At 57.4% G+C, this 17,943-nt stretch overlaps 1 protein-coding gene across 4 annotated transcripts in view; it reads right to left on the bottom strand.

Annotated features, from left to right (window-relative positions):
• Positions 1–17,477, bottom strand: part of CDK18 (cyclin dependent kinase 18) — a 28,029-nt gene extending 10,552 nt beyond the window's left edge. Inside the window, exon 1 of one of the 4 annotated variants that reach the window (XM_078441313.2) lies at positions 17,371–17,477. Coding sequence is in view for 2 of the 4 variants with exons in the window: in XM_060644276.3 (XP_060500259.1) it covers positions 17,097–17,127 (31 nt within the window). In the remaining 2 variants the exon portion in view is untranslated. The other 3 variants (XM_060644277.3, XM_060644276.3, XM_060644279.3) reach the window with 3 other exon arrangements.
• Positions 17,478–17,943: the final 466 nt, after the last annotated feature.

Raw genomic sequence — 17,943 nt, 5'->3', positions numbered from 1 at the left:
CTGGGGCCCTGCATCCAGAAGCTGGGGTTGCATCTTCTTAACCAAAGTTTGAGCCCCCAGAGGGGAGGACCTAGCAGCCCTCTTCCTCCCTGCAAATCTCCTTTCCCCAGGATCCCCTGCCCCCGGGGGGAGACGGTCACACCATGAATCAATCAGTATAGCAAAGTACTGCTCATAATAGCCACAGGATGCGCCAGCAGGACCCTGGGGGCCTCACCGGGGCCAGATGGTAACCTTTTAGCTGCTGGAGGTCTAGAGGGTTCTCAAAAGAGGCCTCGAGTGGCAACAAGGGGACCAGAACTCGGTGACGCTCAGGCCAAATAGCTCTTTACCAACTTGTATGTGAGAGCCTGAGTATGCGAACAGCCAGTAAGCCTTACTGATTGACGCCCACAAGCTGAACATCAGCTCTGCCTACAGCTTTGTGACAGAATCTGGCCCCAACTCCCATTTCACCGTGCTACTGACACCTGGAGGTCCCTCTCTGGCTTGTCCTAGGTCCCTGGGAGACAGGAGAAGAGAAGGAAGGGACAAGGGAGGGGACATATGCATCTGAGCGGGCCCGGCCCCATCTCTCCAGCTGGAGGGAGGTCAGGAGCAGCTGAAGGTCTCAGGGGAACCACAGAAGTTTGCCGGAAAAAGAGGGCCCCAGGGACAGGAGGCTGGGCCCGTCCCTCGCCAGAGCCCCGAGGGCGGCAGGGTGTCCACTGCAGAGAACACAATGGGGGAAGAGGGTGGGCTGCTAGGCTCACCCCCCAAGGCCCCTGTCCCAACCAGAAAGGGTTCCCTCCTTGTGGCTCCCCAGCCCTCCTGCCCTCTGAGTGAGGGGACACCCCCAGCCACCCAGTAAGACTGCTTCTTCCTACAGACACTTTCTTTTCTATCCTGCCCTGAAAACCAGAGCGGGGCTGGGCCACCTCGCTTCCCCAAATCACCCCCTCCCTGCTCTCCTCCATGATTTCATAAGCTCTCGGTGTGGCTGCCCTCATCCCGCTCTGCCCACACCACCCTCAGCTGCAGGGGGACTGAGAGGCCTCACAAGGGCCCCACTGATGCCTGACAAGAAGACACCCAGGGCCAGTCCTGTGATGGGAGGGGGGCACCCTGCACCCTCTCCCAGCTTTTACCCAAGCACCAGGCACAGCCCATCCCCAGGGGATGCTCTCCGCCCCGTCACTAGCCAGTACCCCGTTGCCGAGGCAACCAGACCCCTCCGGAATCCTCCCGGTTTAAGGGATTATGGGTCAGTAACATGTTTGCTTTGCTTAATGATCATCCTCTGTCCTCAGCCAGCCTGGAAAGGGTCCCTTCCGTGGGCCTGCTGGCTCCTGGCTGCCCCCAAATGCACCTGAGTCGTGGCCCTGCAGCAACCCTGAGCCCAGAGACTGGGGGTGGCCAGGCCCTCTTTCCTCAGGCCGGCAGGTCTCAGCGTAGAGGTCTCAGGTCTGCACTGCCTACCGAGCCCATCTCTGTCAGCGGGTCGTGGAGGCTCACTTAGTTCAGTGAGGACTGAGCAAATGAGGACTGAGCACCTACAGTGTCCAGCCATTGTGCTAAGGCACGGGGGTCACGATGGCGAGTAAAGTGCGGCCTGTGTTCTCAAGGAACTCGGGCTGGTAACACCTTTGATGAGAAGGTATCAGAAGCTCTTCTACCAGCTTCCTTGGCAAAGCCCAGCAGGCTTGGACTTTCCCGGTTCTCCATCCCTAAGCTCATTCCTGCCAGCCAACCTCAGGCTCTCCTCCATGGCTCTTTGCCATCTCAGACCTGCCTTCTGCTTTTAAAAAAAAAATTTTTTTTTGATGTTTATTTACTTTCTTTGAGAGAGAGACAGAGACAGAGCGTGAGCAGGGGAGGGGCAGGGAGACAGGGAGACACAGGATCCGAAGCGGGCTCCAGGCTCCGAGCTGTCAGCACAGAGCCCGACGCGGGGCTCAAACCCACGAACTGCGAGATCATGACCTGAGCTGAAGTCGGACGCTCAACTGACTGAGCCACCCAGGCGCCCCGACAAGACTAATTTTTAAAAATCAATGTCAAAAGCTCATTCTGATTAGTTTACAAAGAATAACATTAAGGATGGACCAATGTATTTTCTAATTACATACGTTCTATTAAAATCTGTCATCATAGAATAAATGCACAAAGGAATTTAGTCCATTGAGGCAGAGCTAAACCCCATATTTTAATCCAGATTCTTACACTTTCTAGGTTATCAACACATTAACACAAAACTATAGTGCAAAATTTTAAGGATCCGAACAAAGAATTTATCTTAGTTTTAAGGCAAGTCAGAAAAATTTTCAGTTGAGCAGCACAAGATTTATCAACCTTAATAAAGATTTAAGTAACACACATATGAAATACAACATAAAAAGACTGCTTTTTCATGGCATTAACAGTTTTATGTCAGTATGATGTCCTTAAGACACCTGCACAAAGTGGCAGAACTGGGCACACCATAATCATTGTAAGTCCCCATCTATAAATTTAAAAACAAGCAGAGTTACTATTTGTGAGTCCCTCAGTGGAGTCCAATGACCACTCTCACTGATGGGTGTCTATCAGGAAAGGTTTTGGTTTTTTGTTTATTTATTTTTGAGACAGAGAGAGACAGCACAAGAGGGCAAAGGGCAGAGAGAGAGGGAGACACAGGATCCGAAGCAGGCTCCAGGCTCCGAGCTGTCAGCACAGAGCCCGACGTGGGGCTCGAACCCACGAAGCGTGAGATCATGACCTGAACCGAAGTCGCATGCTCAACCAACTGAGCCCCCCGGGCGCCCCTGGTGCCTTCTGTAGGACTCACAGACGGGAAGCTCCCAGAGGGCAGCCACCCCGCTTCACGCTGTAGTGGCAGCCAGCTGAGGGCGAGGGGGTGTCCCGCGATAGAAGTTTCATGATAGCGGCGGCATATGGGTTCCGGGGACAAGAAGATCTAGACGCGTCCTACCTGTGGCCTCCCATTCCCAAGCAGGACAGGAGAGCGGAGATGTCCCTACCGTACAGGTCCATTGTTTACCAAACGGGCTGAACATTAGCAGCACCAAGGGAGTATTTTTAAAAACTCAGATTCCTGGGTCTCACCCTCAGAGTCTGGAACGGAGAAGGGGGACTGGGAAAACAAACTTTTTTTTTTTTTTTTTTAAAGAAGCATCCCCAGTGCTCTGGACACGGAGCCATGGTGAAAAGCATCCGATGTCCAGGTAAGGGATGGTAGTTCACCCCGGTTTCCAGCTTCTGTGCTGATGGGGAATCTTCAGAGATGGGGAGGTGCAGGAGGGCAGAAGGAAGGCATGCCGAGTAAAGCAGCAGACCCCCCACCCCTCCCTGCCAACCACCACTGCACAGAAGGGAGGGGAATGTCTGCCCTGCAGACTGATGCCCCAGGCTTGGTCATCGTTATCCTAGGGCCTCGCAGCAGTGGTGGGGGGGGGGGGGCAGTCACTTGGCTCCTTGAGGTCTGAGCTCTGCCAAGAGGGACTAGTCACGCCCCCTCCTAAAAACAGGGCTCCCCATAAAGCCGTCCTGCAGTCTGGGATTTATGGGATGGCATGTTGGGTTTGTGTTCAGGAATCCACCAGTAGCTGCCATAAATCTTATGCCCTTGCTCTTGTCTGTAGGGAAGGGGGGCTCATTAAAGGCCTTGGGGGAGGGAGGCCCCCAATTTCTGCAAGACTCGCACCTGCTCCTGCTCTCCCCTCACTTCAGTTAGGAGCCAGGAGCCACCGGCTTGGGTCTAGGGTGGGGTGGAGGGTGGGGTGGGAGCTGGAAGGAGGGTGAAGCAGAGGACGGCTTCTCAAGCAGGAATGCAGGGCCACGCGATGCAGAGGGATGGGGACCGGCTGTTCTCCACCCACTCGGGACCCAGAGGAAGTGATTGTCACTGCAGCAGGAGGGATAGAGGGCAGATGTAAGGATGGACTTTCTGATGGTGACAGTGGAGCAGGTGGCAGGGGTGGTGGCCACAGCAGAGAGTGGATGTCTCTCTCTGCTGGGGACAATCGGGGCATTGAGCCGGACAGGGTCTTGGGTGTGACAGGGCAGACGGAGTGGTGAATGGTTAGTTGTTCCCCAGCTCAAGACATAAGATGCCTCTGTCGCTTTTCCCTTGAGAGAATCGGCTCTTCAGATTTGGGGGTCAAGGGGGAAGGGAGACAGGAAAAAGGCCTGTCACCTTGGTGCTGTCTGCCCCTCACCCCCATCTGGGGACAGAAGGGCTCAGTGTGACCCAGCCTGCGGCCGGCCCAAGGCCGGGCACAGTGTGGCCTTTGTCCCTGGGCCAGGGAGCCATCTGGGGCTGCCTTCGTGCAACTGGTGCCAGGGGAGGAGGGGGATGGGCGTGGGGGATGCTGGCCTGGCTGGGCTGTCTGGGGGGGGGGCATGTCGAAGCAGAAGGGACCCCCTCAGGAACTGTGGGGTAGGCCCTCCACAAGCAGATGCCCAACTAGGCCTTCCCTCCTGCACCCCCTGCCAGGGAAGGCTAAAGCTCTCAGTCTACCTGCTGTCACTTTCTCCCGGGCATACACCGGCCAGCCCGGAGCTTCCTGCTGGGGCCAGAGAAGTGGGCAGCACAGGAGGAACCGGCCGGGAGGAAACCGACACTTGCCCTGAGGCCACCATGCACCCAGTGATGAAGGGCTGAACTTCTGGAATGTTAGCCGCAGCACTTACAGATCCACCACTGCACCCCCTTGCTGGCCCGGGCAGGGAGGACGCTGAGGCTCCAAGATGAGAGCTGACTTGCTCAAAATCATGCGGCAACTTCCTGGTCATTGCCGAGCGCACAGACTCCGTGACCACACGGCTCCTTGCTTCTCCTAAGGGGAGCTTTCCCCGCCCCACCCCTCCCTATGGACGAGGCTGTGAGTGCTGTTTCCTGTTCCGGGTCTCTCCCACCCCTGCCCCGAATTAAAAACCAAATTCAAATCCTGGTGTTACATTAGCAGGGCTGGATGGTGGCAGTGATGTTCTATGATCTCTTTTAGCTTTGGTTCTGGTCCTTCATTTGACAAGTATCTATTGAACAGCTACTACATGCCATGCCCTGTTGTAGACCCTGAGAATCCATTTATGAAAGAAACAGACATAGTTCCTGCCCTCATGGTACTTATATTTTAATGGTGGGGAGCAGCAGACAAGCAAACAAATACATAAATGCACAGGATGTTAGATGGCGACAAGTGCAATGGAGGAAAACAAAGCAGCAGAGAAGGATGGGGTGTGGGGGTGGGGTGTCGCAACCTGAAACAGGGTGGTCAGGAAGGTCTCCGTGGGCAACTGACACCTTAGGAAGAATTCCAAGAAGGTGTAGGCGAGGGAGTTAGTCATGCCGAACCTGGGGGGAAGCAGATCAGTGCGGAACAGGAGGTGCAAAGGTCCTGAGGCAGAAGTGTTAGTGTGCTCTAAGAACAGCAGTGTGGTTGCAGAGGAGGCCATGGAGGAGCACGGAGCAGATGGTGTTGGTCCCCACAGGGAATAGAAAAGTTTTGGCAGATGACTGACATGATCCCACTTAGATTTTAACAGGGTACCTCTGGCTGCTGTGTTGAGAACAGACTGTATGGGCAAGGAAGGAAGCGGGGAGCCTAGTCAGGAGGCTCCTGTAGAGATCCAGGTGACAGATGGTGGTGGCTGAGACCAGCGTGGGAGCAGTAGACGTGGTTGGCTTCTGGATATATCTTGCAGGTGGAGCCAAAGGGATTTACGGACGGATTTGTATAGGGGGTGACAGCAGGGAGTCAAGCGGGACCCTGAAGGGCTCTGGCTGGAGCACGTGGAAGGATGGGGTGGCCATCGGTGCAGGTGAGCAAAGCTGGGATGGAGGTTCTGGAGGGAAGCCCAGGAACTGGGTTTGGGGCAAGTGTAGATGTCCAGTGGGCACCTGTGTGCAGGCACGGAGCACCCGGACACGGTGCAGCCCGCACAAGGAAGACACTAGGAGACGTCAGCTCTTCTCTAGTCTTCTCTCAAGCCCCTGCTAAGATGCAAGGATGTGCCGGAAGAGAGGCCCCAGATCAAGCTCATCAGACACGTCCCTCGCACACCTCTTTCCAGCCTGTGAAGGGCTCTGAGACCCCGGATGGAAGAGGGGCAGGAGGCAGGAGCCCGTCAGCTATCTGCAGGCCTGAATCCCCTGACAAAGAGGGACAGGCCAGGCAGGCAGGGTCCCCCCCCCTCCCCCCACCCCTGCTCAGACTGATAACAACTCTCCAAAGCCATGCAGGGCAGAGGACCCCGGTCCTCAGAGGGGAGAAAGCTCCCCACAGCAGGCCAGGCCGGTCCACAGGCCCTTTGCACAGGTAGTCCGGACACAGCCTGCTGCCCCTGACCCCAGGACAGCCTCTCCCAGCCCCTCCCGCCTACCACCTGCCGGGACCTTACCGGGAAGCTATGGAGGCAGAGGAGGTTGGCAGAGCATCCAGGGAAGCTGGGTAGGAACGTCCACCTCACGGAAGTGAGACTAACGTGGAAGGCAGGGGTCAGCTCCATCCCTTAACCTCCAGGGAGCCAGGCTTTGAGATTCCTCTCAGCGAACCCTTCCGAGAAGCCCTTTGCCTTCTCCCTAAATAAAGCCCCAATCTGCAGCCTGCACCCAAGGTCCTTCGATCCAGCCCCCTTGCTCCCCGGCTTTGCTCTCCCCACTCCCCACAACCCTAGCTCGGCTCCAGCACCTGTACCCCCCTGCACACGGTTCAGGCTTGGGGTCTTCCAAGGCTTCCCCGAACCCCCAGGGCCACCGGGCAGCCCTGTGATGGACACAGTCCGAGAACGCGCATAATCTCCCAGGGCCACAGTGAGGACTTTTCAAGTGCCTCTCCCACAAGGGTGCTCTGCTCTCTCTGCCCGGTGCCGGTGACATACAGCAGACAGGCACGTGGTGAGCACCTACTGGGTTCCAGGAACAAGTCAGATGCTTCTCCCAGCCCCTCTTCTGGTTTTGTCCCGTTTCCTTTTCTTTTTTAGATCCCTGTCTCCGTGGTCCCAGGGGCAGGGCTCCAAGGACAGAACTCCCAACTGCCCACTTTCTGGAGGCCAGAGGGTCTGAGCCTCAGTCTCAAAGGCTGCCCACTGGCCAGGATCCTCAGGGCACCCTCTGCTGCTCGCTCCCTGCCCCCAATCCCGGTCACTCTGCCGCTTTGGGCGGGTTTCAAAAGAACAAGAGGCCACGGGCCGAGCGAGTTTGCAGCCGTCATGAGCTGGGACTTCAGAGACTCGCCTTCCTCCCAGTGAGAAGCGTGCCTCAGGGAGCCCTGCAGATACTGCCTGTTCCACCCTCCTCTGGCTGCCCCTGCCCTGCACAGCATGGGGCTTCGGTTTCTCCAGCTTGTGACAAGCCTCAGGCCCGCCCGTCACCCCACGGCTGCCTGGAGCTGTTGCCACAGCAGAAGCCCCGGAGCCCCCATCACGGACCTCACCCCTGCCCCAGCTCTGGCCTGGATGGGAGGCTGGGAGCCTGGCGCATTCTGGGTGGGTGGCCAGCCTCGAGGAGGACAGACAGGCCCACAGCCGCCCTGCCAGTGAACAGATGCTGCCTGCAGCCTCTGTTTGGAATGCAGGAAGCAGGCGGGGAAGGCCTTCCGGGAGCCAGCCGGGCTGACCCACAGGAAGCATGGTCAGGAGGTGAAGTGTCTGGGGCTCAGGGGGGCCTCTGCTCTCTGGACAGATGCACCATTTACCCCTGCAGGGTCCCACCTGATGGAAGCGTCCTAGAGTGAGGGCCACATGCTGTCCAGGCCTGCTCTCCGAAATTCTCTGCCGCTCGGAGTATGGAAGAAACCCCAGCTCTCCCACCTACCAGCACCGTGACCTGGGAAGACCCCCCCATGTCTCAGTTTCCTTGTCCGCTAAGTGGAGAGAATACCTAATCCCTGATCCAACTGCCAAGAAGCTGCCAGACTTAACTTTCTTGGCTACTTTCTGACAATGTCACTCTATTTAAAATCCTTCAAAATAACATTGCCCTCAGACAAAAGTCCAAACTCCAGGGCCCAGCCAACTAGGCCTCTTGTGTTTTGACCTGTCTCCTTCTGGAGTCTCGGCTCTCACCCCTCCCTGGAGGGTCCGGTGTTACGGAGTGTACTCGGCATTCCCAGAGTAAGCCACACTCGTGCCCCGCAGCCTTGCACAGGTCATTCCTTTGGCCTGGATGCCCTTCTTCATTGTTCCCTTGGTAAGACTGCTTCTAAACTCCAGTGTTGCTTTCCCTGGAAAGTCACATGTGACCGCACCTCCTTCCTTTAGGTAAAATGGGATGCTTCCTCCTTGTCGCTCCCATTCCAGCCTGTGAACATCTGTCCTTAGACTGTGGTGTCCTTCGGGACAAGAGCAGGGGCTCTGTGAGCTGTTTTCCCAGCATCTTACACAGTGTAAGGAACCTACAAGGTGCTCAGTCCGTGTTCATGGAGTGAATGAGACCATCGGGCCACTGCACCCCAATGGCCTGTTTCAAGCTCTTCCCTCTGCAGCTATAATGGGGACGAGGCCCATTGTCCTCCCTCCACCCCCCAAGGTCCCCTTGAACCTCCAGGGTGCTCTCTCTGTGTGAGGCATATGTGATTCTCTTCCTACATCCAGCCCAGCCAAGGCCCTGATTCTAAGTGGTTCTTCTCATCAGGCCAGCTCTACTCTAAGCAGGTAGGCCTCGAGCGCAATGGGGGTGAGCCTGGCCCTGCCCTCCTTCCGGGCACACCAGAGCGAGCCCTTCGGCCCAGTCAACCAGCCCTAGTCCCCCGGGACGTCGCTCCTCCTTGGTTCCCCTGACTCTCAGTGAGAACTGGAACACGGGCAGGACTGGTGGGCCAGGGACTAGGGAAAGCCAGGGAAACGCTCACATCTTCAAGGCCTGACAGAGGTGCAGACTCTTCCACGAGGCCCTCTGCGACGGTCCTCCCTTCTCCTCCAACTGGAAAGCCCACTGGCCCCAGCCTGCGGCATGCCAGCCGTCCCCAAGCAGGGCACTTGGCTCCCTGTACTGTTCCTGTTCACCTGTCTGCTTCTCCAGTTTGCCTGTGAGTTGTTAGGGCAAGGACTGGGTCTGACTCATCATTACATCCCCAGGGCCTGGCACTGAGCAAGCCCTCAAACGATCAGTGAGGGAGTACCTGGAAGGTGTGAGTTCTGAGTTCTAGGGGCTGTTCAGAGACAAGAGAACAGCCAGGAACAGCCAGGAGACTGTCCGTTGCTCACTGGCCTCGAGGCCTCAGCTGTAACCGAACCTTCCTTCTCTAGCCCTCCACTGATGGCAGTGGTGGGGGCCAGGGGGCCACTGAGGCATGGGGGGAAGCTGCCTGCCCCACGACAACTCCCTCAGTGAGGTCTGCAGAGGTCTCTACTTGGGCTGATGACCCACCATGATGGCTAGACTGGTGATGGAGAAAGTCCTAAGGGGGGGTTCCAACCAAACACCATCGATTGGGGCCTACAGGGCTTGTGGGGAAGGGGGGATGACAGGGCCTGGACCCTCCTCATGGGTTCCCATCCCTCAGGGGCAGACTCCCAGTGCTTCACAGGTCAGGTGCATTATCCGGGATCAGACCTTGACCTTGACCCCTCCTGACCCCCTGACTGCCCACTTCTCTAGCCCCTCTGTGTGGGCCCCACACCAACCCTGCTGATATTCACACTCTGTTGTTCTCTTTGGATTCTTACGGTTCAAGGAATGGAGGCTCATGTATCATCTTCTCGTATTTTCTTTTTGACCCTTTTTGAGACCCAGCTAAGTCTAGTCTGCAATCTTTAGGGAGGCTCTGAATTTGCAAATGATACGATGGGACAAGGTGCCCTTCCGCCAGTTCTAGTCCTGGCAGAACATCCCAGACCAGAGGCTACAGCAAGGGGCAGTGTAGGCAAGACCTGTCCCCACACTGTCCTGCCTCCAAACCAGGCCCACCTCCCCCCCCAGGGGAGAAGCCCGCTCCTTTCAGCAGGCTCCATTAAAGACCCTCAAGGATGGGGTGCCTGGGTGGCTCAGTCGGTTGAGCATCCAACTTCGGCTCAGGTCATGATCTCACGGTTTGTGAGTTCGAGCCCTGCGTCGGGCTCTGTGCTGACAGCTCGGAGCCTGGAGCCTGCTTCAGATTCTGTGTCTCCCTCTCTCTCTGCCCCTCCCCTGCTCATGCTCCATCTCTCAAAAATAAATAAATGTAAATAAAATAAAATAAAGACCCTTAAGGAAGGTCCCTCAGCCACCTAGCCCAGCATTTTCATTTTTTTGTTGTTTTTGTTTTGTTTTTTAGATTTAATTTTTAAGCAATCTCTATACTCAACATGGGGCTTGAACACACAACCCTGAGATCGAGAGTTGCATGCTCCACCGGCTGGGCCAGGCGGCCCCAGTCTAGTGTTTTCAAAATCCCAAGGTCTGGAACCTTTTCTTCAGTCCCAAAGGAAACAGCTCACACCTGTGTCCTCTGCATTTGCTGAAGTTTAGAGGCCGGTGCCCACCAGCTTCCACACGATAAAAAGGAGGAGAAATAAGGCCTATCAAGTTCACCCACCCTGTCCCTCATCCATGGAAGAAGCCCAGCTTTCATGGTGGTCTGTCACAGGATCTTTGTTAACATCAAGCGCTGGCATCCCTGGGGACCTCTCAGTCTCAGGAGCAGGGAGGGCAGGAGGGGAGGCTTTCCCAGCATCTCTCAACTCTGTTCCTATTTATATTCCACTCCCAGTCGCACCCCGCCCCCCCCCCCCCCAGTCTGGCCCACATTCCAACAGGACCCCCGGCCAATATTTCCCAACCTTTAAGGCAAGCTGACCTCCTCACATTCAGCAGGGCTTCCCTCCCACCAGGCTGGGCCCAGGCGGCCCCCTCTGCCCAGACCTCCTCCCACCCCTCCCCGCTTCCAAGGCGCCCTCCGAACATCTCACAGTTGTTCAGCTTATCCTCTAAATGCCCCCATCAGTGGCCCCTGCTGCCTGGAGCTCAGGCTCCCCCACTGGTTTCTCCTCGTCACTCACTCCTTCCACAAGTACCTGCTCTGGGCCAGGCATAGTCCCAGGCTCCACGCCCCGTCTTCCCCTCCCTCAGCCTCCCAGCTCTCCTCCTGCTTCTCTCTGTCCCTTGCGTCTGTCAGATTCACTTCCTCTACCTGTCCCTCAGTGCCCGGGCTCCCCAGAGTTCCCTCTCCGGCCCTCTGTTCTTCCCCTCCACACACTTTCCTGGTGACCTCATGCTCTCCCGTGGTGGAAACCACCAGCCACGTGCCGATGACTCCCAGACCCACAGCTCTGGCCCCAGCAAGCCCCGGAGCCTCAGTGCTACCTGTAGATCTGACCACCTGCCGGGCCACCGCCGTCTGGATGTCCCCCCACCAGGGTCTGAAATACTAGAATAAACCTCACTGGGCCCGGATGTAGCAAATAGTTTGAGATGTGTTTTTAAGTGGAAAGGGCAGATGTGTACAACTGGGAAAGCTGTGTGTGTGCTAGATAGGCACGTGTCATACGTATACACTTACACGTGTCGACTTGTAAATATGAACACTAGATACAGTCCAGAAAGATGCAGGTTAAAATGCTAACGGTAGTGAGCTCAGGGTGGCAGAATGGGGGTGACTGTCGCATCTTCTTTTTGCTTATTCGCATCTTCCAATACTTCCACAATGGCCATTTATTGCTTATGTTAAAAGAAGTAACACTTCTTTTTAAATAAAAAGAAAGTATTTTTAGATTGAGATTCCGAAACTGTTTAGTGCAAGCCTTGGGAGGGCTATAATTATCTGGAACAGGGATTGGCCAACTTTTTCTGTAAAAGGCCAGAGAGTCAATATTTTAAGCTTTGGGGGTCATATGGTCTCTGCGGCAGTCACACAACCCTCCCCCCGCCCTTGTAGAAAAGTATCCAGAGATGGGGCGCCTGGGTGGCTCAGCGGGTTAAGTGTCCGACTTCAGCTCAGGTCATGATCTCACGGTTTGTGGGTCCGAGCCCCGCATCGGGCTCTGTGCTGACAACTCAGAGCCTGGAGCCTGCTTCAGATTCTGTGTCTCCCTCTCTCTCTGTCCCTCCCCTGGCTTGCGATCTGTCTCTCTCAAAAATAAATGCACATTTAAAAAAAAATTTTTTTTTAGATACCCGGAGACCAGATGTAACCAAGTGAGTGTGGCTGCATTCCAGTAAACTTTGACTCGTGGACAGTAAAACTTCAATTTTATGTAAGTCTCCATGTCTTCGAATATTGTTTTCTTCTTCTGACTCTTCCCCAACCATTTAAAACCGTAGAAACCATTCTTAGCTCACGTGCCATACTGCAACAGGCTGGACCCGGCCGAGAGCCAAGTCCCTTGTCCCCGAGCGTCCAGTGCCTGTGTGACACTTGAATCCAGCACCCCCTGCTTTAAGAGTTTTTTTTTTTTCCCCTCATTATCTGACCGTGGGGAGGCCTTCCAGGGTTTCCTGGTTCATCTGAGCCGTGGCAGGGACCAGGTCCGCAGGCCTCCACTGGGGAAGCCCCTGTCCATGCTCCAGAGTTTAAAAGAACGGCAGAGAGAGTGTCCCTCCTGGAGTCTCAGAGTACAGCTCACCTGATCAGCACGACCGGCAAAAGCTGGAACCACAAACCAGCAGTCTTGCATGGAGCTTTAGAAATCCCTTGATCTGTGCCCTCATTTTTCAGGCGAAGGCAAGACTCTCAGAAAGGGGAATGGGCTGCCCAAGACCACTCAGGCTGAAGAGGCCGATCTGAGACCAGAACTGAGGGCCTGTGACTGTAAGTGCAATGCCCTTTTTGTTCCCTCAGGGACTGCAAGGACCTGCCCAGAGATAGCTCTCTCCGCACAGGGCAATATCACCTAGACAATCATCAGGCCACCCAAGGACCCGCTTGCCTAGGGAAGAAGCCATGTCAGGTATGGCCTCAGCCCAGAACACGGCGCCCAGCCCAGCCACAGTGGAGGGTACTGCCCGCTGGGCTCTGTGCCAGGAACAGGGAGGGGCTCTGGGACCCCTCGTCTGGCCTCATCCCAGAGGTGGTCTGGAGACCCAGCATTGCTGACGTTATGAGGGATACCCTCCGGCACAGGACCTACCTCCTACCTGCTTCCAGGCACCGAACCCTGCCACGGACACGGGGAAGGACCCAACCCGGTCACCCAGCAAGGGTCTCCTCTGCTGGATGGCTGGGGCCAGGGGAGACAAGCAGCCCCGGTTCCTGAAGGGACCCCCAGAGGCAAGAAAGGGTGGGTTTCTTTAGGGAGGCAAGATGTAAGGACAGAAACCATTCTGGAGTTCTGCTGGAACTTACCACGATAACAATAAAAATGCAGAAGGTGCCTGGAATGAGGGAGGGAGGAAATGGCTTAGGAATATTGCCCTTCTGGATTTGAGGCCTAAGCCCTGGTTTCTTCAGGGGCCATGCAGAGGCCAGGCTACCGAGAACTGCTACGCGTGTCCCAGTGACTCTGCTGGCCACCGCTCCTCGATAACGACACGAGGTGAGGCAAAAAGCTAGGAGGGCTGTGGCCACGACCTCACAGACATCCTCGTAACCACACAAAGTAATACTGCGACTCTCCCCGTTTTCTAAATGAGGAAACTGAACCTTGGGTGAACAAGTCCCTTCACCTAGACCAACCGCTCACTGAACAGCAGGGGCAGGATTTGAACGAACCTCAAAGTCTGTAAAGTGCCCCCACCCATGCAGGACATTAGACGGGCACTTGTAAAGAATGAGTGAAGGCATCAGCCATTACGGAGTCCTCTTGTCTGTCCCCCGGCCCCCCCCCCGACCCCCCCTGATTCCAGGGAAGACCTGAACGTCGGTAGGTGTGGTGGCAGCACAGGGTGAGACTGCCATCCGCGGTTCCAAGAAAGAGGCTCTCACCACCGTCCCTTCAAAATTCTGGCCAGTGTCTCTGCCACCAGCGTGCCCTGTCTCAGCGGGGACACTCATGCCTGCAGGGAGCTTCAGGACCCTTTTTGGTTGGAAGCTAAACCTCTTCCTTGCCTGCCCACCCCTCCCCCTCTGCAGACGAAACTGGGAAGATTTCAGAAGCAGATGGGCTCTCCTTCAGACAGGAGTTCTGGCTGAGATGCGCCTACAGCTTTCCTTCTTCCTTCATCTGCTGCCGCACCACTGGCCAGCTCCTGCCGGGCCCGGCCCCCAGCTCTGGGGCGACCCCCGGGACCCCAGCCCCCTGCCCCAACTGCCAGAAGCCCAGCCTCAGCGCTGGGTTCTGTGGGTGTGCACGCCGCTGTGGGGACCAGGACGAGACAAGACTAGCCGTGGTGTGTTCCCACCCCCTGGAAATGGCAGAGTGCCCACTCAGCAGCTCACGCCAGGAGGGCAAAGGCAAAGGGTCCAGGGTGGGGGAGAGAAGGGGTTAGGGCAGGACACAGGGCTAGAGAAGAGAAATGTGACTTGTTCCCAACGAGGTAAAGCTGATCAGGTGAGTTTGGATCCAGGCCAGCCACTCCCTCATGGACAACAGAGCCAAACGGGGACCGTCATTAATTAAGTAGTGAGCAAGGGTCTCCTTACCCCAGGAAATGGAGGCCCCGCCAGAGGCCTGTCAGAGCAGGAGGCTGTTGGTTTTCCAGCTTCCGGTGCCCCCCTCACTCATGCTGGAAACTAGAGGGCGGAGTCCCTACCACACAGACTCCTGGTCCCCTCCTGGCAGGTTTCCATCCAACCCTTCTTTCCCAACCTGCAAGAGCAGAAACGATGTGCAGGGCCCAGCCTGCTGGAATTAGGAAAGCCTGCCTCAGTCTCTACCCCAGAGCCAGGCATGGTGTGATAACTAGGAAATTTCCTTCCCAAATAACCGTCCACGGTACAGCTAGCAGTCATTTAATATCTGCTGCGTGCCAGGCACTAGGAGTTGTTTTATTTAACTCATGTGACAATCCTCCTTATGATGAGCCCCATCTCACAGATGAGGACACTGAGGCTGAGAGAAGCTCAGGAGTTTGCTGGGGAGAAGGGAGTCACACAGCTTGTATGTTCTGGAGCCAGAGTCCAACAAGACCCTGGGTTTGCCCTCCCGTGTAGGTCTCAGACTCAGCGAGGAAAGGAATCGGGAGGGATAGACGGACATGCCGGACAAAAATCCCAGACAGGGTGACCCCCGAAAGAAGACGCATGGCTGGGGTAGCAGCTGAGAAGACAAGCCAGGCTCCACCCTACAGCATGGGGCGTGTTTGCCCGGCCGGCCGACGACAGAGTCTGGGTCTACAGAGAAAACAAGTACAGCCGTAAAGGCAGCTCCACGTCCCCTGGGCCCTGGGGGGTGGCTTCCAGGGCAGGTGGCTGGATCCCAGGAGATCTCAGACCAAGAACCCACTTGTTCCTCAGATCTGGTGCCTTCTCTCCTGCGACCCATGGAGAAGCCTGGCTCTGCCTGGCACAGGACAAGCAGGGGGGCCTCATTTACTCGGAGCACCACACCCATCCTTCCTTCTCCTGAGGACTGATGTCAAACCAGAGAATCCCCAGAGTGGGCTGGGATCTCCCTTGATGGGGCAGGGACTGCGAGCAGGGAGCTCGGGGTCGGATGAAAGAAGGCTGGATCCCACTTATGTGGGACTCTGGGAAAGTTGGCCCCTCAGAGTCTCTGTTTCCTTGCCTGTAAAATGGGGCTAGTAATGCCTACTTTATAAAGCCGGGTAAGACACTGCTTGGCACCCAGTAGATATTCTATAAATGGTAGCCATCAAGGCGTTCAGAAATCGGATGTAACTACTGAAGTCTACTCTGGTTCCGGGAAGCCCCATGAATATGGGAAGAACAAAGGCTCCAGGCTCCTGGAAGGGCATGGGCAGACAGCGGGGAGAGTCCCAGAACCCCAATGGGCAGTGAGGTTGCAGGGGTGGGGGGAGGTCTGCCTCACAGGTTCATCAGTCCAAACAGGAGGTGGCTGGGGCAGAGTAATCCGAGACAGGAGCTTTGCTGTGGCAAGGTGACCCTCTCTCCAGACCGCCTTCAAGATGCAGACCCAAACCCAGAAGCCACTGTTGCCTGGGCCCATCCTTGCCTCCCCTCCACCCTCAGCAATTTTCCCAGCCCCCTCCCAAGGCCACACTAAAGGTAGGGGCTCTCCCAGGGCCGGCAGTGCCTGTCAGCCCGTCCTCCCAGCATCCTGGAGGCCTCTGCTCCCTCAGGCCAGCGTCCTGGAATGTGCTGTGTGCCCATGCCCAGTGGAAAACGCCACCGAACATGCTGTATCTCACAGGGTACTGACCAGGAGGGGCAAGCTGGTGTTGGTAGTGAGTCACAGCGCCCAGGCCGCAGCTGGGGAACTGCTGAGGGTGAGGCTGGGGGGAGGGAGGAGATTCGGGGGGAGCTGACCTCCCCCCACTTCTCACACCACCCTAACTTTGCGGCCCCCCCCTCCCCCCCCCCCTCCTCCCCACCGCCTCCCTGTCAGGAAAGGGTTTGGAGAGCCTTAAAGAGGCCACTGGTGCCTAGGGGCGTGCTGACCCCACAGCACAGAAAATCAGTCACTGTCTCAACAGCCGGAGGCCCACAGGGCCTGCAGACAGCTCCAGGGAACCCCTGCCACCAACAGGGAGAGAGGAGAGGCTTCCAGCCCATTCCCGATTTCAGATCCCCGATCCTCTCCCTCCAACCACCCGCCCCCCCCCCATACAGCAGAATCCTCCAGCCACATAGCGCAACAGGCCGCCCGCCCTTCCCCACCGCTCGCTGTATGATTAACCCTTCGCCCACGACTGCTGCGGGGTGGGGGCCGCTGCCCCCGTGGTCTCCCTGGTGGGCAGAGAAGAGGCAGCAATCCCCAGAGGCCCCAATCCATCCCCCTCTCCCCAGCGCCGGAACCTGCAGGGCTCCGCGCGTCCTTCCACCTTCACCCCAGGGCTCTGGTCTCCCACCCTCCAGCCTGCCACTCTGGAAAGTTCACCGGAGGCCAGAAAGCCCTTCAAGGCGCGATCTGGCCCCACATTCGCGGGTTCTCCCGTCACCCGGAGACTCCTGACCCTTGCCCTTTCCAGAAGGAAGGGCGACTAGAAAGCGCCTGGTCGGAGCCTGGGTGGAAAACTTTGCTTCCTAGGGTTCTGACCGGAGCCCGGGGGCCAAAGTGAGTCCCGGCGGAGACTCCCTGGGTGGGGGGTGGGGGAAAGCTGCGGCTGCAAAATAGCGCACCTGGAACTTGGGAGGGGGCCGCACGGGGCATCACCCACCCCCGGCACACTGGCCCCTACGCCTCGTGATCTCCGATCTCCCCGCGGCGCTCCGGCATTTCCCTCCAACCTCTCGCCCCAGGGCAAAAGCAGACCGGCGCCTTTAAGAGCCGCTCCGCTTACCTTTGCTCGGTTTACCCGGCGCCGCGGTGCCCCCTCCTCCGACCGCCCCCTTCCTCCCCCGGCGCGCCGCCCGCCCAGCTCTCCGGACACGGCGCGTCGCCCGCGGGACTCACCGCGCGTGTCCTGGGGGCCGCGGCGCGCCGGGTCCCGCCCGCGACGGCCGGGGTGCCGCGGGGCTGGGCGCCGTGCCCTGCGCCCTGCTGGGGTCCCTGCCCGGGCGCGGGGCTGCTTCCCCTGCTCCGGAAAGGTGAGCGGCTCCCCAGAGGAGCCGCAACCTGAGCTGGAGGAGGAGGAGGAGGAGGGAGAAGGGGAGGGGAAGGGAGGGTTGGAGGAAGGTGGGGAAAAGGAGGGAGGGGGAGGAGGAGGAGGAGGAAGGGAAAAACCCGGCCCCCGCCAGAGTTTTTCACGTGTACAAGTTGACTCCTCCCCCGTGCCTCCCGCCCTGCCCACAGCCGCTGCCAATCCCCAGGGCTCCCTCTGCCCGAGTGCCCACCCCTTTCTCCCACTCTGGGAACCAGGGTCCAAGGGCTTCTTCCGGTTTCGTTCCTTAGGCCTGGCCCCTGCCAGCCCTCTGGGGCTGGTCCGGTTAACCCCGACTAGGCAATGAGACCCTCTGGACTGGAGCACCCCAGGACTGGGGCCAGACCACCACGGGTGACTTGCTGACAGTGCTTTTCTGGAAAGGT

Source organism: Panthera onca, chromosome F1, assembly GCF_046562875.1.
Source record: "Panthera onca isolate mPanOnc1 chromosome F1, mPanOnc1 haplotype 2, whole genome shotgun sequence".
Lineage (NCBI taxonomy): Eukaryota > Metazoa > Chordata > Mammalia > Carnivora > Felidae > Panthera > Panthera onca.
Note: the sequence above shows the minus strand (reverse complement) of the source record. Positions and strands in the feature narration are given on the sequence as shown.